We start from the raw sequence: 23,594 nt of genomic DNA, 5'->3' as shown, positions 1-23,594 counted from the left end.
AAAATACAACGCATATTTCAATATAGCAAAATATATCTTCAGACCCATCTGTTTTACATCCAAATGTGGAAATGGAAGAGGATTCAAATAAACTCAAACGTCTAGGAGCTTTATTCTAAGTACCTCAGAGGGGCATTAAATCTGCTGGTTTTGCTTCTCAACGCACAAATCCAGACTCAAGCTGTTCCCCACAGGAGGAGAAGATACAGTGAGAACAAGCCAAAGACACACTTTAAAGTCTGTGTTGACCATTAGAAAGAAAAGCCTACAGTAAATACAGTGGACAACTACTCTCCATATGCAGAAAGCATCATAGAGGAAAGAGATGAGACTGAGAAAACACAGTGACAGCGGCGATGCATCATTTTGCATCAGCTAATCCTAAAGAAAATGTGAATATGTAACCCTGGGCCACAAAACCAGTTTTTAATATGCATGAGTATGTTTTAGGCATTTGATATGCAGTGAAATGCTTATGCAACCTCTCATGACCTTAAAATAATAACAACAATAACAAAAAAAACAAGAATCTAAATTCTGGAGATATAGACGTTATGCAATACAAAATAAAAACAAATATAAAATATTTAAAGACTTTAGATATAGAGGATGTGGCTTTAGAAAGAAAAGAACAAAGTATAAAAATAGGAAAGGATAGTGGTTTGTCAGGCCCATTCACTTGTATGGAGTACACTGGAACACAATATACACTTTATTAGGTACACCTGTCTAACTGCTCATTAACACAACTTATCAGCCAATCACATAGCAGCAACTCAATGCATTTGTTTTAGACATGGTCAAGACAATCTGCTGCAGCTCAAACCAAGCATCAGAATGGGGGAAAAAGGTGATTTAAGTGACTTTGAATGTGACATCAGAAACTGCTGATCTACTGGGATTTTCACACACAACCATCTCTAGTGTTTACAGAGAATGGTTAAAAAAAACACACTGGTTCGAGCTGATAAAAAGGCAACAGTAACTCAAATAACCACTTGTTACAACCGATGTATGCAGAAGAGCATTTCTGAACTTACAACAAGTCCAACCTTGAGGTGGATGGGCTACAGCAGCAGAAGACCACACCGGGTGCCTCTCCTGTCAGCTAAGAACAGGAAACTGAGGCTACAATTCAGACAGGCTCATCAAAATTGGACAACGGAAGATTAGAAAAATGTTGCCTGGTCTGATGAGTCTCGATTTCTGCAGTGACATTCAGATGGTAGGGAATAAGGAATTGGCGTCAACAACATGAAAGCATGCATTCATCCTGCCTTGTATCAACGGGTCAGGCTGGTGGTGGTGGTGGTGTAATGGTGTGGGGGATATATTCCTGGCACACTTTGGGCCCATTAGTACCAATTGAGCATAGTGTCAAAGCCACAGCCTACCTGAGTATTGTTGCTGACCATGTCCATCCCTTTATGACCACAGTGTACCCATCTACTGATGGCTACTTCCAGCAGGATAAAGAGCCATGTCATAAGCTGTGAATTATCTCAGGCTGGTTTCTTGAAAATGACAATGCGTTCACTGTACTCCACAGTCACCAGATCTCAATCCATTAGAGCACCTTTGGGATGTGGTGAAACGGGAGATTCACATCATGGATGCGCAGCAACTTCATTATGCTATCATGTCAATATGGACCAAAATCTCTGATAAATTTTCCAGTACCTTGTTGAATCTATGCCATGAAAGATTAAGGCAGTTCTGAAGTCAACCCGGTACTAGTAAGGTGTACCTAATAAAGTGGCCGGTGAGTGTATGCCCAGGGTATGTGCAAATATGACTAACTGCCCAAGAGTGTCAAGTGGGTGTGCAAAGTGCATGAATGTACAGATGTGCAAGTGTAAAATGTGCACGGTGCAAAAAAAGTGTTTCAGTCCTGTGTGTTGCACTGATTGAGTGATATCACATCGTATTCCCTACTGTAAATATATCAAAACTACCTTTTTGAGTATAGAATTTTTAAAAACTTAATTTAAACAGCAGTAAAGGTGATTTTCTCTGTATTTTGATATGTTTGAAGCCTCAGGTTCCAGTCATTCGAATAATTGTAAATAATTAATATTAATATGCAAATAAAGTCATATCATCTCGATTTCAACAAAAGTACACTAATGACTGATTTCGTTCATGTGTGTATAAGAAAGAGGCATAATAATCAAGAGGAGTGTGAGAAACCATCTAAGCCATCAATCACATATGGTCTGCATGGACCTTAATGAACACTTGTGCAAATTAGTTGTTTAACAAAGCACTGCTTTACGGCTGCTGAGTGTCTGTAACCATAAAGCATAAAGAAGGTGCTTTTTACTCCCTTGACCCAAACAGAAGGTGCTCTTGTACCAGCAAAACAACTGCAGGAGTGTTGCTGAAGCCCTCAGGGAGAGCGTGTTTCCCTCTCTGGTGAATGTGAGCTTTGCTCCCTCCCTCATCCTGAACTGTGGTCTGCTGCTTAAACAAACTGTTCACAGTTCAGCTGCTCACACACTTCACGACAGGCCTGCAATGTTGAGTAGTTTGAAGAACGGCACTTGAAATTGTACAGAAATCCCTCTCTGTCTTCCAGACATGTAAAAACAATCATGCAAAAACAGAATTTGGTCAATGGTCAGTAGGAGGCAGAGATGAAAAATGGACAGTGACAGTGTTTCTACATTAAAGTTTTAACAGCGAGAGGAGAAAAGCCATTTCATCTGACATAAATCTTAAATGAAACTGCTGCTTTATGAAACTGGGAAAATATATTTCCTCTTGGTTAATCAATATAAAATTAAAAGTATTTTTATTCAACAGATTACTCAGATTACAATATTTTTAATTTCACATTTTGTTGTCCAGCTGCTAAACATCCACAATGACAAATTTAGTACTAGTCATAGGACCAAAAGGTATTGTAAAAGTAACGAACATGAATAAAGCAATTTTAAAGCAAGGGTTCTTAGTATACAAAAAATAAGACTTTCAGTTTGTTTTCAGTTTACTTATGTACTTCACAAGTTCACACTTACAGATGTTTCAAGAATAAATGTATTTGGCGTGCTGTCCAGGAAGAGTGCTCTGAGCTCGGGAAAGACACCCCGACTCGTGTTATTCCCCTTAACAGGAGAGAAAGAGACTTTGGGGTTTAAGTGAAGGGGGAGAGACATGAAAACAAGATGTTTGGGGGTCTGCTGTTTAATAGTTAAGAAATGGTTTGCTCTGATCTGTATCTTAAATAATATTACTACACTAGCGGTCAAAAGTTTTGGTATATCAAATATGCTTATCTAGCTCACCAAGGCTGCATTTATTTCAATAAAAATAAATTGTGAAATATTATTGCAGTAAAAAACAACTGTTCAAAATTTAGTTTATAATTTAATTTAATCATTTATTCCAGTGATTTTAAAGATGAATATTCAGCTTCATTACTCCAGTCTTCAGAGTCACATGATCCTTCTGAAATCAACCTCATATGAATTATTATTGTTATTATTAATATTATTATTATTAATGTAATAGTAATAAAAGAAAATCAATTTCTTAAAAAAAAACGTGAAAAAAAACTAACCGCAAACTTTCGACCAGTAGTGTAATTAAAATAATAGATACATTTGACTACCCCTATAATGGTTATAAATATCATTAAATACCATTGTGAATGCATGTTTGCACCAAAAATATTAATAATGTTCACAAAACATATTTCTTTTAAAATAGGGATCTGTAGGTGTCTGTAATACTAGATGCATAGTTTGTATTTTATTATACACTAGCTCGCACATTGAAGTTAAACAGTGAAATAAAAAATATGTGCAGTCTTTCATGGTCATCCAATAACAGGTGCAGGAATGCAAACCTGTTACGTTTATTTAATATCACAAATGTCATTGAGAACCACTCAATATCCCTCAAAACACTGAAAACAAAAGTTTGATTCATAAATTAGATGTATTGAATTAAAAATATAACTTTGGTTCACTGAGACAAATTACCGAATATATATATATATTTTTATAACCAAAAAACTTGACACCCCCCATCCCCCAATCATCATTGTATAATTTGCACCCTACTTATAATTATAATCATTCTTCTGAAAGTAAGTATTGTATACTTATAAGTACTGCTGTATTCTAATAATTTCTCACTTGGCTTGTTGTTGTGTTTACGCTTTTGATTTATTATTAAGAATTTCTTTTCAGATAGTTTCACAAGTCAGTTTGTTTTTGGTGGAACAACCTAAATACATTGTAAATTACTTCTATGTTATATGTTTGTTGAATGAAAAAAACAACGTCCAACCACATCACCCTGCAGCCCAAGACCGGTTACTCACTGAAGCTAAGCAGGGCTGAGCCTGGCCAGTACCTGGATGGTACACCACATGGGAAAACTAAATTGCTGATGGAAGTGGTGTTAGTGAGGCCAGAAGGGGGTACTTAACCAGCGGTCTGTTTGAGTCCTGATGCCCCAGTATAGTGAAGAGGACACCATACTGTCAGTGGATGAGCTGTTAAACCGAGGTCCTGACTGTGGTCATTAAACATCCCATGGCACTGCTAGTAAAGAGTAAGGGTATAACTCAGATATCCTGGCCAAATTTTCTTCCATTGGCCCTTACACTCTCAGAAATAAATGTACGGGAGCTGTCACTGGGGCAGTACCTTTTCAAAAGATACATATTTGTACCTACAAGTGGTACTTCACAGGTACATATTAGTACCCAAATGCACATTAAATGTACCAATGTGGTCCATTAAGGTACCAATATGGTCCATTGAGATACCAATATGGTCTCTTCAGGTACAAATATATACCTTTTGAAAAGATACTGCCTCAGTGACAGCTCCCGTACCTTTATTTCTGAGAGTGTACCCATTATGGCCTCCCCATCATCCCCATCCACCAAATTGGCTCTATCACTCTCTCTCCACTCTACCTATAGCTGTGTGGTGAGCGCACCGGTGCCTTTGTGCTGTGGCTGCCGTAACATCATTCAAGTGGATGCTGCACATTGGTGGTGGTGTGAAGAGACCCCCCCCCCCTGATGATTGTGAAGCGCTTTAGGTGTGTGGCCATACATGATAAATGCAATATTTAAATACACATATTACATTACATCACATTACAATGCATTAAACATCTACTAAAACAACCTGTTAAGTAACCTAAACAAGAACCATACTTGTTAAATGATTTTCTTGTGGTTTTGTTTTCTAGTCACGCGACAACAAGCTAGCATTTGTGTATTCTTTTTAAACTCATAATGCATGCTAACACAACCCTTAAAATGGAGATGATCAAGTGGTTGTAACTCACTGAGTTCTGACAGGCTGCCCACACAGGTGGCCAGCAGGGCCTGCTCCAGCGTCCGCAGCTCCAGCTGAGCGTATGCAGTCTCTCTGCACTCCACCGCTGCGTCTGGACTCTCAGCATACGGGCTAAAATGGGCAGGCAGAGACAGCTCTCCTACACACAAACACAGTTCAGTGAGATAACATCATCAGGACTCAGAACAGCAGTTACACATTTATTAGGATTTCAGCCATTAATCAAATGTGTCTCTAAACATGAACTCTGCGGTAGGGGTCTGACAATTATGAGGGGGAAGGAGGAAAGAGATTGCTCATGGAAAGCCAATCGTTCCCGTATACAGAATGTGATTCAGACAGAGATAAGAGGAGGAAGTGTGGGAAGTCATCATTTCCTCTTCTAAGAACATAGCTCTTTCTCCTATCTTTGGTCCTTTTATTCTTGTTCAATTTAATTAAGGTTGCACCTTAATATGTTTTCTGAATTATTTAACTCATGGATATGATTTTTGTCTGATTAATTATTAATAACAAAGTATGAAAGCCACCTTCCACCAGTTGATGTAATGATTTTGACTTTGTCCCCAGAATTGCTAGATGTTACCTTTGAATTTGAACTTTTTTTCTACAAACTTGACAACATTTTATTTAGAATTGCAAATTTATTTTCCACAATTGTAAGGCTTTCTCACAATTCTGAAACTGACATCTTTGAGAGTGTCAGAATTTTGACTGTGTATTCTGAAAAGTCAGAATTGTGAGGAAAAAGGTCTAAACTAAGGCTGTGTCCGAAACCGCATACTTCCATACTATACAGTACGCTAAAATCAGTATGCGAGCCGAGTCGTATGTCCGAATTCATAATAAGTACCCGGATGATTTACTAATTCCGGCGAGATTCTGAAGTGCGCATCCCATGCACGCTGCGCTATCTTATGATGCCCCGTGAGAGAATTCATGAATGGCAGTGAAGTGATGCAACTTACGCAGATAGGTCACGTGACCATGACAAAATGGCGGATGCAGTACGTCCGAATTCCATTCATACTTCTTACATTCATCCTGTATAGAACATACTTTTCTAACGACCGAGTAGTATGTTTAAATTCAAATGCAGTACCTACTGAGTAGTAGGCGGTTTCAGACGCAGCCTAAGTAAAACAAATTTTTCATATTAACCAGGGTTGACATTAAAGGTGCAGATCTGCCAAAATGCTGTCTGTTAGCATAAATCTTTGAAGTCCCTTCCCTCCTGAAGCTACACCTCCTGAAATCACGAATGCGCACCTTAAAGATGACAGAAGACAACCCACTAGATCATGTTGTTCACCAGTCAGAAAAATTTATAGTACTTTATAATACTACAATTCTGAACGAAACTGTATAATGTGTAGCACGTTTTCAAAAATGAACCAATGTGAACATAAAACCAACTTCACCTCAGTAAAGCAGGTTAGGCGGAATAGCGCTATTTACTTATGTTTTGTTGTTAAACTAAATAAAAATCTGCATTATCGATGCAGGATTTTAAACTCACGTAGTTTTGATTTAGCATTTGTTTTCACTGCTGTCTCTCTCTCTCTCTCTTGTGTGTGCAGGTGAATGTGGAGCACGTGCACAAGCAAACGACGGATCTGCGTGAAGGGGTGCTCAGATGTACAAATTTACATTTGAAGAGTTCAGATGCAAAAGCCGCTGAACGCCACTTGAGCTAATGACATTGAGTGAATTCTTCAGACATGTAGTACACCATCAACATATAGATTTGCTTCTAATCATCCAAATCCCAGCGTCAGCGTATTTAGAAATAACAGTTTGTGGCAAAATCCTCTAAACGCCACTTGCCTTTGACAGCAAAAGCCGCTATAAGCAGAAAACCAATCAGAAGGCGCAAATCGAATAACTTGTTTTCAATGTAGCAGCGCACTTTATTAGGAGGCATTCCACTTTCGATTTCGATTTTAAAAGACAGAGTTTGATAAACTGGATGAGCCTGACAGACTGTCAGTGAATGGCAAATAAAAACATCCCTTACCTCGAAACTCTGTGCACTATAAGAAAAAGAAAACACACTGTACAGTCGGAAGTGTAGCATGCATTCATAACGTTTTGTTGCACAGTGGCGCTACTTTGAATGAGTCTGATTTACATATACATTAAACGACAACTGCGTTTCACGAATAGTGTTAAGATGCCATTCTTTTATCCCACGTGGATGCTATGAGGATAAACAAGAGACCAAGACCTTAAGTATGGTGAGGATGAATGAATGACAGCTTCTAAAAGTGTCTGAGAGGCATCCCCTTTTAGCCCAGTAGGCCTACCTTGTGTTTTATTATCTAATGTGAGCTATTTTTAGAGATAAATATAATGTATAAAACTATACAATATTTGTATTACTTCATAATACCTATACGTCTGATAAGCTTTTTATATTATTGGACAATGCACAGATATTGATGTTTCACAATGTTTTACACTACATTATTTGAATCTACCAAGCTTAGTTTACAATGTTTGCAATGTTTACATTGTTCTACACACATTAAATCTAAATCCCAAATATCAGAAATGACAACAGATTGTTCAGATTTAATCCATGTCAGTTTTAATGTTATTGATTAATGCACTTACTTGACATATTTTATTCATTAATTTTCCTTCTGCTTTTCCCCTAGTTTATCACAGCAGAATGAACCGCCACTTACTTGACAGATTTATGTATTTTTAAGGTGGTTTGTGTAATGTGTTTTATGTTTGGTAAAATAATTTCTAATTGCATATTTAGTGATTTCATAATTGCACTGTCTTGTCCCAATATGGGATTAAGCGGTTTTTATAAAAAAATAAAATAAAAATAGCAGACGTGGATTTAGCTGGTTTTGACGCAAAAGAAAACCTACCTTGTTAAAAACCAAAGAATTGTCTAAAGTGACATTTTTTTAAAAAATTGTATTTTATTTACTAGCTAATAACCTTATCATTACATACATAAAATGAAACTTCTAAACCTAATTATAGGAGCCTGATAGAAATTGCTAATTTACAGGAAAAGAGGTCTGATGGATTTCGAGAGTTTGGCATCTGAACTCTTCATTTAATGACAGAGAGTTTGGGCTACTTATCAGAGTTATGGGAATTGTCAGCCCGACAATATTTTAATCGGATGAACATTTTTTAGTTTTATGCCTTACCCAGAATATAAAAATACATATTAATACATTTCCTTTGATCATTACTATTGGAATGTGAAGAGACTTTCAACCAGCACAACAAAAAATGTTTCTGAAGACCCTCACCTGCACCTTTAAAGATTTTTTGCTCACCACACTATAAAAAATATCTGATAATTAACACTTTCCGTATTTTGTGATCCACAAGAGTTTTCCGTTTATTTACAGTTGTGAATTGCGTTATGTTGATCTCAGCTCTGCATTTTTTTACAGTGCAGTCAATGTGGTTGTGATTCTGTATAATTACTAGTCACTCATTTACACTTGCCACAAGTCTTGTAGTTTTAATAGATTAATCCCTAATAATGTTATATCAGTTTCTCAGTTAAGAGCAGTGAATGGTTTTCTGTCTTTTGTTGTTTGATAAATATCTGCGGTCCCTTTCAAAGTTAATGCACAGACCTATACTGATACACATATTTTTGCATGCATATTTGACAATCCAACTGCGTTCGGTTTTTTAACTGGTGTTAATATTCAACCATGATATAAACATTTCTATTTACTCACCACAGCTTAAGTATTACTTAAGGATTACACCAGTCTCCAGAGATCTATGAAAAATTGTCTGTTTTTTCTTGGAGGAAGATTTCATGCTTTGCCAGGCTTTCAGAAACAAAGTGGAAGTGGATTGCCAGCATGAATCATGAGCAGATCACATGTTTGGCATATCAATCTAAAAATGCAGGATATGTTTTTGTATTCTTTTTTATTTGATTTGAAACCCATACATTTCTCCTGGATTTCTCTTTCACTGAGCATCATAGGGGGATCAAATGAGGGATTTGTTTTCATCATCAAGTTAAACGATAAACCATTCTTGAGGTACACTATACACATTAATCTGTGCCCCAGTGACTCAAAATATCTCTCCAGATGTTGACCACCTGATCTATTTGGTTCATTTTATATCATTGCTAGCAAACTGCATTTCTCCTAGAGTAACTGGGGTGAGCAAACTCATTGTTTCGTTTTGCAGTTGTAAACCATAGTCTCGTTCAACCACTGCCAATGTTTTGCTTTTGCTACAGCAGCAGATTCTCAGCTTAGCGTGCAATGACTGCCCACTCAACACAAAAGATTGACCTTCAGAGCAGGGGATAGCAGTTTTTTGTCTGACCGATATTCAGAGATAAACCGTAGCTGTCATGAAGGGACTCTAAACTAGCCATTCACTCTTCACTCAAATACAGTAATAAACTATTATGAGTGAAATTGAAAAAAAAATGCACTGCTTGAATAGTTGATTATATTATTAATCTATCTAACCAGCAGTGCAATAGCAGCAAGTGCAGGATATAATGTAGGCATAAGTTATAAAGTGCAATTATGGAAAAATTATGGTGATATTTACAGATGGATGTACTATGAACATTATGCACAGGTTGTATTAGCTATAAACAGAGATTTACAATAGATGAATATATGTACAGGTTGCTATTAATAATCAGAAGTACTGTATGCAGATAGATATGAGCATAATTACAAATGTATATGTACAGAGGGTACACTTCAAGATGAATTAGTGCAACGTGGTACGATGAATATGTGCAATTTTAATTGTGCAAATATTAAATAATAAATAATGCAGTGTTTATGGGAAGCTTAAGTCAATATATATAACTATATTAGATTGTATGTATAATTACATTAGAATCTTTCAAATATTTATAGTTAGTAAGATTTTTTTCATGAAATTTAGATTTTTGGTAAATCCACCGATTGGGGTCCACTCATTTTAACAGTGCATTTGTCAACCAAATAATGGTAAAAATATTTGTTGTTAACCTTTTCATTTGATACTAAAAGTGATTACTGTAGCATTTAATATTGTTGAAAAACATAAGATTAAAATGTTTGCTAATGACTAAACATTGCATTTGATGAGTGGAGCACAAACATTTATTGTTTATAGTCATGTTACTGGCACAGCACACTATAAAAAATGATGGGTTCTACACAATTCCTTCATGTTGACCCAACACAAATCGATTGAGTTAACTTAATCATTTTTTACAAATTTAAGTAGAATGAACATTAAAAAAATAGGAATTTTGTTCTTTCAACTTATTTTAAAGACCCCCTATTTTGCATTATAAAAAGTCATATTTTGGTTTTGGGGGTCTCCAACTGATATGCATGCAAGGTCAAAAAACACTTTCATTGTCTTATAATATGCATTTATTTTTACCTAATTATCCCAACGACTCACATATGATTCGTTTAGGGATTCATTTGTTCCCAAAACCTTCCTTAGCGTGGGGCTAATCTGCGCTGATTGGTTCGATGACCCAGTCGATTGTGATTGGTCCACTGCGTTCAGCGTAAGACAGAGAAAAACGACCAGCATGGCTTATAACCAATTTTGAAGTAGTCAGAGTGCAGAGTGTATGTGTTAGCCCAATGCAGGAGTGCATTAAAGCAATGCAGTTAAACACCAGCATGTTGCTCTATTCTTAACCATAAGTAAAAACAGTGACACACATTGAGTATTAAGACGTGATATGAGAATATAAATAATTAACCAGATACAGTACAGGCAGTTACAAGTAACAAAACACAATTAAATAGATAATTTGCAAGACCACCATTTTAATCGCACTTAAGTTACTTACACTTGTGAAATGGAGAAAGAAACTGATCCATGAACTGTGTACTGCAAAGTTCCTGTCAAGCTCCGAACATCAATAGTCTTTTCTGATCCTTCCTTTAACAAACGGCAGATGAATCTCCCTTTGTAAGCATGTAGATTGCTGAAGCATCCGTCAGAAAAATGACAGGAACACAGCACAAGACTGGGGCTATAATGCTGAGGTATTTTTACAAAAATAAACTTCAACCACTGACTCTTCACAGCCTCATCTTTGGGTAGGGAAAATAACGCTAACTTTCCCTCACACTTCAGAGTACAGCGTCTTCGCGACTTGATTTAACCGGAATCTGCTACAATGTTTGTCTTCCTCTTTTTCTTGCTCCAGTGTTTGAGGGCGGGGCTGGGGGGTTCAATTTTCCTGGGACTGCGTGTGCAACAAATGGACAGGGCTTGAGTTCTATATTCACATCATGCCGACACGGCTAAAGACTAGTTACAGCCGTGATTTATTCGAACCACTATAAGTCGACTCTTTTATAAATGAATTAAAAGTTTTATATACACTTTTAGATTTAAGCCTGGATATTTCACTTCACTTAGAGCTGTGTTACACACTGCATGAAAAGTCATTTTCAAAAACCCATAATAGGGGCTCTTTAAATAAGTAATTTGGGTACACATGTCAAATTTCCCTTTGTTTAAAGCCATAGGAAACAAATATGTTTCATCATTACCTTTATTGACTAAATTAACACAAGCACACAAATGCAAACAAACAGAGCTGATGATGAAGGTGTGTATATTATCATTAAGAACTATAACAACACAGGCACACAATAGGTTAGTACATGGTTTTTTGTGGGTTAAATACTTAGGAATGCATGGATTTATCAGCTGCCTCAAATTATTGTCCAAAAAAAGATTATGCTGAGAAAAAGGTTATGTAACTCCGCACTGGCCAGCAATTAAAAATTCTTCTCTTTCTTCTTGTGTTTAATGTCTTAATTACATCCTGACATTTGGTTTTAACACTAAAAGAAGAATTCATGCTAATGTAATCTCATAGGACTTGCATTGCCCGGCAGCTCTGTCCTTTTGCTTAAATATATTGCTAATAAACGCAATAACGACTTTAAATTCAACAATGATTAGTACTTTATGAAACAGACAGCTAGCAGAGGTTGAAATGTGTATAGAAAGATACTTTGCACAAATGGAGTACTGACTCCAGATATGCCCTAAACTGAGGCAATCTGGTCTGCTTGAGGTCATTTCACATGTGCTGCCGCAGATCATAGTTATTAACTAATACAGTACAGCTGAAAATACAGAAAATATGTCTTTATAAAGAGCGCAAATGTAAAGCAGGTTGGCATGTGGAGGTGTTTGGGTTTGTGCATGGGTCCGGGTGAGCCACAGGGTGTGTGATGCAGCTGGACAGGCTGTGGACCCACAGACCCAAACCCCTCCATACAGGACACACCCGTTCTCTTTCCCACAGCCTGGCCTGTCTATACTGGCAGCCATAAGGCTATAACATGCGTCATAAGCAGCCGCATGATCCCACAGACACACACACACACTCACTCATCTGCTACCATCATTGTGGACTGAGGATGAGGGGAGTGTGCGTGCACTGCTATTATGTGGAGAGAAATGAAGCTCACTTACACCACTGATGGGAGACTGGGAAATCCATACCAGTGTCATGGGTCTGACCAGAACTTGTGTTGCCAATGAAAGAAAGTCTTTAGGGACAACAGTGATGGTTGGATCAAGTAATGTGGAAGAAAATGCTCTTGAAATGAGATGAGCAGCAGCATTTAGGCCTACTAAATGCAAAAAATAAACAAATAAATAAAAAAATAAAATTTATATATATATATATATATATATATATATATATATATATATATATATATATATATATATATATATATATATATATATATATATATATATATATATTTCTCAGAGCTTTACTAAGTATACTGTTGGAAACCATCATGGAAACAGAAAGACTGGTCAATGTCTAGTTAGGGTAGTTTTTGCTGTGTTTTTCATACACTGGCTTTAGTCTGGCTCATGTTGGTGGCAGTTCATCTGATTCACCACGTTAAATCGGGCCATAACTGTGAGAGATTGAGACAGTTTAGCAAATATGTCATACATAATTAAAGTATATCTGATGAAAGTGAACAAATATGTCAAGACTGCAGAGAGTGAAGGCTATTCCTCTGAGAACATTTCAATATGCAAACATTCTCAAAAAGTATGAGCCATTTGTGATGATAGAAAGTGATTAATATAATTTTATTATTTAAGAGAAAATGATTAGCTCTCCCATGAAATTTGTATTATTTTTCAAATAGCATTCAAGTGTGGTTTAACAGATTTTTAACATGAACATCTTTTGTCTTTGCCATCATGATGGTAGATCATATTTTGCTAGTTATTAATAGTATTCAGCTTAAAGTGCAATTTAAAGGCTTTATAAGTTAGGTTAATAATTAACTAGACCAGGTTAACTATAGGCAATTCTTTGGACAACAGTGGTTTTTCTGTAGCCAGTCCAATAAAATTTATAAAATTAAGGGGCAAATAATATTGCTCACAGAAGTTCTCACAATTTAAATAAATATTTCATACATTTTTGAATCATTATTATAACAGCCAAGCTAAAATAAATGACATTTTCATCAATAGAAAAAGATATTACTAAGTAATGTGAATACATTCCTTGCTCTGTTAAACATCACTTGTAAAATATTTGAAACAAAAACTTCAAGGAGGGCTAATAATGTTTTCAATTGTAAAAAAACTAAATTGTATGAGCTGATCTTTTGGGAATACAAACACAATATGGAAAATTTACAGTAGATTTACATTTTGAGATTGAAAAAGATAACATTAACTGTTATTTATTAAAGTAGAATAGAATGCAAAGTTAAATCTAATTTAAAATATAGAATAAATGCAAAATAAATCATGCCTGAATTCAATCAATTAAAGCATCAAAAGAAATCAGAGAAATGTCACTAGCACGTACACAAGCCAAGAGAATAAAAACAAAGGAAGCGCCATTTTTAAATACACAGGTGAGTCATTACACTGTAATAATATATACATATAATAACAACCCATGGTCGACCCAAGCTCAAACAAACCTTGTCTTTATCTTGATGAACAGCCACAAAGCTAAGAAGAACAAAATCTGCCGTGTCCTGTTTTTGTTTTACGAGGCCATCTAAAAGTGCAAGTGGTTTCACTTTCTCCAGAGAGTTTGCGTGCACTCAAACTTCTTAAGCTGATGATAATAACGTGCCTGTGATTATTGAAGTGCTTCTGACATCCGATCCTTTCAGACACGGAAAAATGTGAGAGTGATGCGCAAAAAAACAAAAAAAAAGTCTGAAAAAACAAAGGAGCAAATGATTCTTTCAGCAACCTGAATCATGAACTAACTGACATGTTTAACTATTATCATCACCTTTTAGACTAATATGAACTGGGAATGACGGAATTACTTTGAACAGAGGTTTTGAGCTCAAATAAGGACTAAATGTATGTTGTGTGTAGTTTTTCTGTAACTGCCATCAAATTGGAGACTGTAAGGGGCTGTACAGTATGTGTTCATATATGTTGAAATTATTTTTTATATAATTGCAGACGTTACAGAAGGCTATTTTGCATTGTCATCGATCTGCAGTTATAATCAAATCATGTTCATAGAAAGGTTAATAATGAACATGTATTAAGTATAATTAAATATAAGTATTAAATATAAGTATTTATGTGTTTCTCATATGATATGTGAAGGACCCATACAGCTTTACTCTGGCATTTCCTTGAGCGAGAAAGACGCTGATTGAAACTTTCTTTCTTACACCACGCCCACCATTGGTACCCTTTTTGCAGTGGAAACGCAAGCCTGATAAAGGTGACCCGTACCAACCCGTATTGTACTGTAACGTAACGTACCACTCAGTAGAAACGGGCCATAAAAGGGGCAGTTTCAGAGAGTATTAAAAACATATTTGTGTGGTATTTAGAGCTGAAACATCACAATCACACTAGGGACATCAGAGACTTATTTTATGTCTTGTTTAAAGCGGCATAATGGGTCTCTTTTAATACCACAAAATCCTGACTTTGATAACATTCACCCTGTTCTACATTAAGAACTAAATATCTATTTGTGTGTATAAGAACTGATTCGTTCTTAACTTCATGCAAGAACAAATCCCTTAAGAAACTGCTGAAAGAAACCTTTCAAACTCCAACCCAAATAAAACCACCCTAATTTGCTTAAACGCAAGTGATCAACCTATTTTGCTTGCCTGATTTGGCTCAGGTAATACGGTGTGAACACAGTAGTCCAGTCACACGCTCCCACAACACCGCCATTCTCCACAGGGCACAATGGCACGAGTGTGTGAAGAGTGCCAGTCAATCGGCCCTTGTGTTGCTGTGCTGGAAGTGCTTGTTGACCGAGGACACGGAGCACTGACTGCTATCTCTAAGCCAGAGAAGGGGAGGTGACCTCTTAGCTGTGTGTGACTGAGCACGCGGACCATTTCGGCCAAGATTTCCTCTCTCCAGAGGGCAAACCACAGAGCGATGATGATAATAACAACTTCCTGCATGCCGTTCAGACGCAGCCCCCGTTTAGTGGAACAGCTTTGGCTTCACAAATCCAGTCAGCAGAGAAATACTGCACAAGGTCAAAAGATTTACTTCTTAAGAAACTTGACCTACTTTCTTTTATTTAATGTTTTACTACTAAAATATCTGATAATAAAAAGTTAGAAAGCAACAGATCGATATATTTACAGCAGCTTTTATTGTAACAGTTGATTGAACTTTTAAGATATCCAGTAAACAGTGAATTTAACAATATAACTGAAACAGTGGGCGGCTCAAAAAGCAGATGATTCTCCTTCTAGAACTGTTTAAATGAGAAGCTCCAGGTGTTTAACTGCCTTCATAATGATGAAGTTAAGCATCATTCAGATCTTGGCATTTGGCCGCCATTCCAGGTGTTAACATACTTAAAGAGGAAGAGCAGTGTCTCACTAGCATACTGTATTATTGTCAAAACATCACTTATTCCATGAGATTGGAAGTATATGAGAGTGATTTTCCATTTTATAGACACTTCTGACTATTTAAAAGGGTCAACCAGAAGGTGTTGTATAGAGTTAATATATTTATACAACAGTTCTTTCTGGTTCTTGAATCTGGCTGACAGCCATGCGATATTCTGCAAACAACAGCACTCGTCCAGCCTCTTAACCCTTCACCCTTGTGTATTACTCCACCCACATACAGCGACAAGCAGAGGACACTCTACAGTTTGACAAATATTGCTGCTGTTGGACAACATAATGTACTTTTGAGGCTTTTTAGTCAAGAATGCAGTTGTTTAGATAGCAACTATGCAGTTTATGTCTTCTGTGAGACATCGCGTCAGTGGCCATTAGCCTGTCTTTGAGCAGAGCAAAGACCAAGATGGCAACAGAGACCACATAGTTAGCCCTTAAAGGATAAAAACAGCATAACTACAGTTGTTCAAATCATTATAAAATGGCTAAATGATATTCTAAGTTGATTTTTCTCTTTTGAATGTTGTAGAGCTGTATTTATACCATAGTAATTGTAGTGTATTGACTGTGAAATGGGACTTGTATGCATTTTGTGTGTATTTTGTGTTGGCCACTCTTTGTATTACACCTTATAGAGCCTTATAATCTTAAATTGTCAGCAAAATCACCTGTTTTGTCATCACTTTAGACACTCAAACATTCATTAGACATTCAAACACTAGCTCTAAAGTGATGTTTGTGAAGTGGCAACAGTTTCTGCTGTTCTGACATAAGCTGCAGATGTGAATGAATAGCGGAAGAAAGTAGTGCAAAAGACTCCCCGTGTTGGCTTTTATATATATATATATATATATATATATATATATATATATATATATATATATATATATATATATATATATATATATATGTGTGTGTGTGTGTGTGTGTGTGTGTGTGTGCGTGTGCGTGTGTGATAACAACTGATAACTGCAATGTAGACAATTCTAGATTTAATACATTTTTATACATTTTAATACAAAACTGTATTACAAGGACATAGTCAAGTTATAAAGTCTGGTTGAGGATAAGCCCAGGATGATGGAATGTGGCTAACTTTCAAGTACTGTTAATTAAAGGAATGGATAGTTCATCAACAAAAAATTTACTTTACTCTCAATGTAACCACTGCTAAAGACATAGTTCACCCAAAAAAATGAAAAAGACCTCACCATTTCCTGACACTAAAGTGGTTCTAAGCCTTTATGAGTTTTTCTTTTTTTCTTTTGAACATAAACAAATATTTTTTGAAGAATGAACCTACAACTTTTGACTTACATAGTATGCCAATGGTTACAGATTTCAAACAATTTTTAAACTGACTGTGTTTAAGGAAGAAATTCAAACAGGTTTGTAACAAGTGAAGGCTGAGTAGATGACTCAGTAGTTTATAAAATAAAAAAGAATTTTTGGACAAACTATCCCAATAAAAGTGGTTTCAACCCAGCAGGCACAGGGCGTCAACATGACATTAGATTGACGTTGTACCCCAACGTTGTGGGGAAATAGCATTTTGTTTGGAAATGAAAATCAGGTTGACGTTAGAACCCAACGTCAGGCCGACGTCAACGCCCAACGAAATGAACCAGATATTGTCTAATGATGTTACAGCTTGACATTGTGTGAACGTTACCACTATGACGTTTATTAGTTGTTGGATTTTGGGTATTTGATGAATAAATGTTAGTATTTGACATCAATATTATGTTGGTTTAAAGGGTTAATATACTATGATATCATATTTTAAACTTTAGTTGATATGTAATGTACTGTAGCTGTGTGAACATAAATAACATCTCTGAATGTAAGACGCTCAAAGTTTAAACAGAGACATTGGCTTTTACAGAGTTAGCTTAGCAAAGCCTACAGCAAACCAAGTTTGGGGACTACAAAAAAATACATCCAAGTTAATTAGATCACAAACGCTTCAGGTTACGCTCATACACCATGTGCATACACCCTGCACAGCGAAGGGCTGTGGCCAGAGGTGCTATAATGTTAATGCTAAAATGCCATTCAAATGCTGCAATTTCCACAGAGCTTGTTCTGTTTCTGTATTTGAGCTTCCAAAGGACACGAAACAAAGAGAGAAGTGCTTACAATTTAATTTTAATTATGTTTCAAAGAATTATGAAAAATATATAGCTAACACTTGACAAAGGACAGCTTCCAGAATCTCTCCCAGTTCATTGCTGGATTTAGCTAAAATCTCCTCAAAGAAGGAGCAGCTTCAAACATAATATACGAAGATGTGGATTGTAAGCCACAACCTGTAAGTGTTTTTATTTTTTAAAATTGATTTATTACATGCACAGTGTCTAGCGTTAACGGTATGTTGTTGCGAGGATGTAAACAAGGATGTAAACTATGGGAAATGCTGTTTGGCAAAGCTAACAATTTAGCTACAAATTCATATTTATCCATCAAACCTCTGTAAACACCCACAATCTTCACCAGCGCTGCAGTGTCTCTCTATGAGGTCACTTTACCTGTGTTCTACATCTCAAATAAGGAACTCGCAAAAGATATGTGAACGTTTCGTATTACACATGCTTATTCCGAATATATGTGAAAGACACTTGTCAAATTTTATTTTAGAGAGAAGGCATGAGGCTCAGCTGTGTGCTCTTCATTTTGTCTAATTCATGCTCACTCTGACATGGCTAAACTAACTGAGAGTATTTACACAGCAGAGGCACAGTGACTGGATGTGATGCTTCCTGGTAACTTGGAGTCAATCCGTGAATCACAGCACATTATGTTAGCTGACCAATCAGAGCCTCTTGAGGGTGGACTTTCAGAGGAACTAGGAAATATGACAGTTGTTTTCATGTTAGCTGAGTAGTGGTATATAATCACAGTAAGATTTATGAAAAATAACGTGATTTTCTACAAATCAAGCATGAGCACGCGTTGCTTTGCATCTTATAAACACAACCCAGTCTTAAAAATACACTCTGTACCACCCCTTTAAGATGTTGGCTAGGTATTGGATTTTGGTTACTTTAAAACACAACCTAAAATCAACCAAATCTCAACGTCATTTGATGTCATTATTGGACGTCAAAATGATGTTGTCCTTAGACACTGGCTAAACATTAAACTTTGGTTACCTAACATCACAACCTAAATCTAACCTAATATTAATGTCTTATGACGTGTTCCTGCTGGGAAAGTATTAAGAGTTTCTCTTTTTTCTTCTCATGAATAAAATATTTTGAAGAATAATATCAATGGTTACCAGTTTCCAACATTTTTCGAAACGTCTTCCTTCATGTTCAACAGAATAAAAAACTCAAACAGGTAAAAAAAAAAAGTTGTGAAAACAATGACAACATTTTTATGGCTTTTGATGGGTAATCAACCCCTTTAAATAAGCTATTTAGAGCTTTAACATAACTTATAATTAGCATTTCTGTCTTTAAAATAATCCCAGGGAAAAGAAAACAGTAACTGAAGTATCGCTCGTATTTCAGGATGATGGACAGATGGGTCACTGATCACAACCTCTCAGTTTAGCCTTTTGACACCACTTGCCACCTCCAGCCATAAGTAAAACAGAGCAATATAGCCTGCTCAGTTTCAGAGCGAGCGAGCGCCTCCTTTAAGAGCTGCGATCTACAGCCAAAATAATTCACTCTGAAGCCTCATTCTTGAGAAAGATGGAAAAAGCAGAGCTCCAGTAACTCTGCGCTGTACAGAATCTCCATCTGCCCGCTTCTCTCACCCATAAACCCCCGAGCCAGTTTCCAAGAGGCAGTAATTTCAATCGCAAAGTATTTTTGTAGCAGTTTTTCACAACATGTCACGGCCATAGAGTGGATTTCCTGATCTGGGGGTTGAAGAGAGGACAAAATCTCTTTCTGATGATAGCTTAATTACATACACTGGGCCTTCGCAGAATAACCGGGTTATCGCGGAGTATAGGATTTTTATGTCATTTAGCTTGTCAGCCTGCAATATTAATCAAAGTTGGAGGGTTTGGTAAGTATGGGATATGCTGAGGAAAGACGGCATTACATCGTTAATCATTCTGAGCTAATCCATAAAACATGACTGGTGTCAAGACTCAAGGCAAACAGATACTGCTAAATAAATCACTCTGCGTAATTGCTTTGATAACACATGCTTGATTAAGTTGCACTGTGTGGTAAAGACACTGCATACATCACTCAAGGAACACAATGCGGATGCTTAATTATCCCCTATTAACCTTTTGAAATGACTTCTTAACTAGGTGTTGATTGCATCACATTTAATCCGGCCCTCAGATCTTCAGCTAACTTCATTTTCACCCAAGCTAACAGAAATGCTAGTGTTTGGATTATAACAAAGGCTGATTTGACACCTTCTGCAACAGTTATAGGTGGAACAAAGAGGCGTAGAGCAACACAAGTCCCACTGTATTCTTCAAATGACTGATTAGCAGTGATTTTTATGGGCTGTCAGAAGCCATATGGTGTTGCCAGCATATACTCATTCGTGCTTTAAGAAAGGCTCCAAGGTACATTCTTCTTGGAATATTGTAATGTGTGTAAAGATATTTGAATTGATGAGGTGCCGCAGGGAACAGTTTCTTTTCAATTGCAAGCTCTTTATGAGAGTATATGCTGTATGATTAGAAGCTTGTAATAACAAAACAGTGCAACTTCCTCATGAAATGTTTTATGTTGTTTCATAAAATGCTTCATTCCCAGATGCATTCAGCCTTTGTTTGATGTAAATCAAAGCACAAATGTGTTCTTTCTCAATTCAAGTCAATATAAAAGTCCATTATCTGCATTCAATGAATGCTTTGAACAGAATATTGTCAAATCTAAAGGGATCATTTTCTAAGAATAAACAATTACATCCTTTCAACTGTATGACCTTGTTTTGTGGAACAATGTATTTTGAGCAACGTTTATACAACAATGTATTAAAATTGGAAAACGTTTTGCTTTGTATTTTTGAAAAGTTTGTCATACAGATGACGACATTATCAAAATGATTCGCAACAGATTGCAAAGACTAAAAATGCTGATTGCACATGCCACGCCGGGGCTACTAGGTATGCTCCTGTAGCCTAGAGGTGTTGATTTAGTCATCATGAACTTTTGGATAACAAAGCCTTATTAGCCTGAACATGTCATTTAAAAGCATGTGACATTATATTTTCACCAAGTAGTTTTGTTTTTGTAGTTTACACAGAGATGATAACAGCATCATTTCAAAAAACCTATTTTCAGCGCCATAAAACACTAATGAAGTGTAACGTTTTGAATTCTTTAACTCTTGATCACATTATAATCGGATGATCTCAGATCATACACAATTGTATTGTACAATTTCATTGAAATTAGCCACAGATTTAGCAAAATGTAAAAAAGAAAGAAGAAATGCCATGAGTTTCTGTTGAATTGACAAAACATTGCTGTGTACTCATGCAATTCAAAACAATTGTTTAGGGATGTCCCGATCAGATTGTTTTGCCCTTGAGTCCGAGTCATTTGATTTTGAGTATCTACCGATACCAAAATCCAATCTGATACTTCTATAATACATAAAATAAATAAATAAATAAATAAATAAACAAGAGCTAAGAAACAGATCCAGGATGTTCCTTATTTTTTATTTAATTCACTTTATTTTAAAATATAACAACTCTTTAACAAACAGAGCACTTCTGTGAGGTAGCCTGAACAATCAAGCAATAAATAACATCAATTCTTCACCTCTTGCAATGCCAAGTTTACATATCTCACAGTTTGCTATGGCAATATTGTCGTCATCAATTTTATAATGCTTTCAGACCGCAGACATACTCTGGTTGTTGCTGGATCAGATACGGCTGCAGCCAGAAGTTAACAAGAATTATTTATATTTTTATAACATTTCTCATTAATTGCATTTTATTAACGTCAACTCCTACCCCAACCCATAACCCAACCGTCACAGTAATATAAAAAGAGTAGTTGTACCAAGAATTATTTGTTATTTATTAAATTACCCAATAAATTGTATTTTTTAACCTCTACCCTTACCCCAACCCTAAACACAACCATCACAGTAATGCAAAAATGTACATTTTTGTTAAACAGTGTCACAAAAATTATGCTATATTGATTTGCGCATCCACAGCTGTATCTTACTTTACCCTATACTCGTGCTTTCCGCTTCAAGCTGCTTCCGTGTTCTACTTTGCCAGCATTTAACTAATAGCATCTCTGCAACAAAGTGATGTCATGCCGCATACATTGCTGTTTCTGTGTGAAGTCAAGAGAGAGGTCTAACTCTGTGCCACCGCATAACTATAGATGTGTAAACAATAATGATATAGATGTGTGTATATATATATATATATATATATATATATATATATATATATATATATATATATATATATATATATATATATATATATATATATATACATATATATAAATATATATATATAAATATATATATATATATATATATATATATATATATATATATATATATATATATATATATATATATATATATATATATATATATATATATATATATAGTTAAAGTCAGAATTATTAGCCCCCCTTTGAATTATCATAATATTTTTTTTATATTTCCCAAATGATGTTTAACAAAGCAAGGAAATTTTCACAGTATGTCTGATAATGCTTTTTTTTATATATACACATGCATACTGTATATTTTCGAGTCCTGATCAGGAGGTAACCTCCAATTCTGAACGAGTCTGAAACCGTGTGATCGGCCCGATTTCCGATCATGTCATCATCAAACTTTTTTTAAAGGATATGAGTAAAACATTTTCAGAATTTCATAATAAATGAATAAAACTATACATAAAGCTCTCTAATGTAATTTGGTAATATTACATTTTCCCTATTGTATGCACACCATACAGTATCTTGTGTACTGTAGGAAACATTCACTGTAAAGTTCAGTAAATGTTCAAAAAAGTAAAAGAATTGACAAAGTTAGCGAGCTATCTAAAAATGCATATTTGACAACAACCCTTCACCCAAAAATTCCAGAAAAAATTCCTAGTTCACCCCAAAATTTTTATTTACTCACTATTTACCCTCCCTCATGTGGTTCTAGACCTTTTTGGGTTTCTTTCTTATGTTGAGCACAAAAGAAGATATTTTAGTAAGAAATAAAAACACATAGGAGTCAATGGCTGTTTCTCAATTCCAAGAACGTAGAGAACGCACTCGCATTCTTGTGGAGATCAGTCTTCCCAAGAACGAACTTAGGAGACCACAAGAACAGAGAACGCGTCCTGTCAGAAATGAGATGCTGCCTTTTTCCCTGGCTCCTCCTCATGGTCACA

The 23,594-nt window shown here is 35.9% G+C and overlaps 1 protein-coding gene across 1 annotated transcript in view; it reads right to left on the bottom strand.

Moving 5' to 3' along the window:
• The window catches only part of abtb2a (ankyrin repeat and BTB (POZ) domain containing 2a), a 56,529-nt gene that overhangs the window by 22,084 nt on the left and 10,851 nt on the right, over positions 1-23,594 (bottom strand). The window contains 1 exon segment of the mRNA XM_056462038.1: positions 5,314-5,463. Within this exon segment, the coding sequence (XP_056318013.1) occupies positions 5,314-5,463 (150 nt within the window).

The sequence above is a fragment of the Danio aesculapii genome, chromosome 7 (genome assembly GCF_903798145.1).
Source record: "Danio aesculapii chromosome 7, fDanAes4.1, whole genome shotgun sequence".
Classification (NCBI taxonomy): domain Eukaryota; kingdom Metazoa; phylum Chordata; class Actinopteri; order Cypriniformes; family Danionidae; genus Danio; species Danio aesculapii.
The sequence above is the reverse complement of the archived record's forward strand: the minus strand, read 5'-3'. Positions and strand labels throughout refer to the sequence as shown.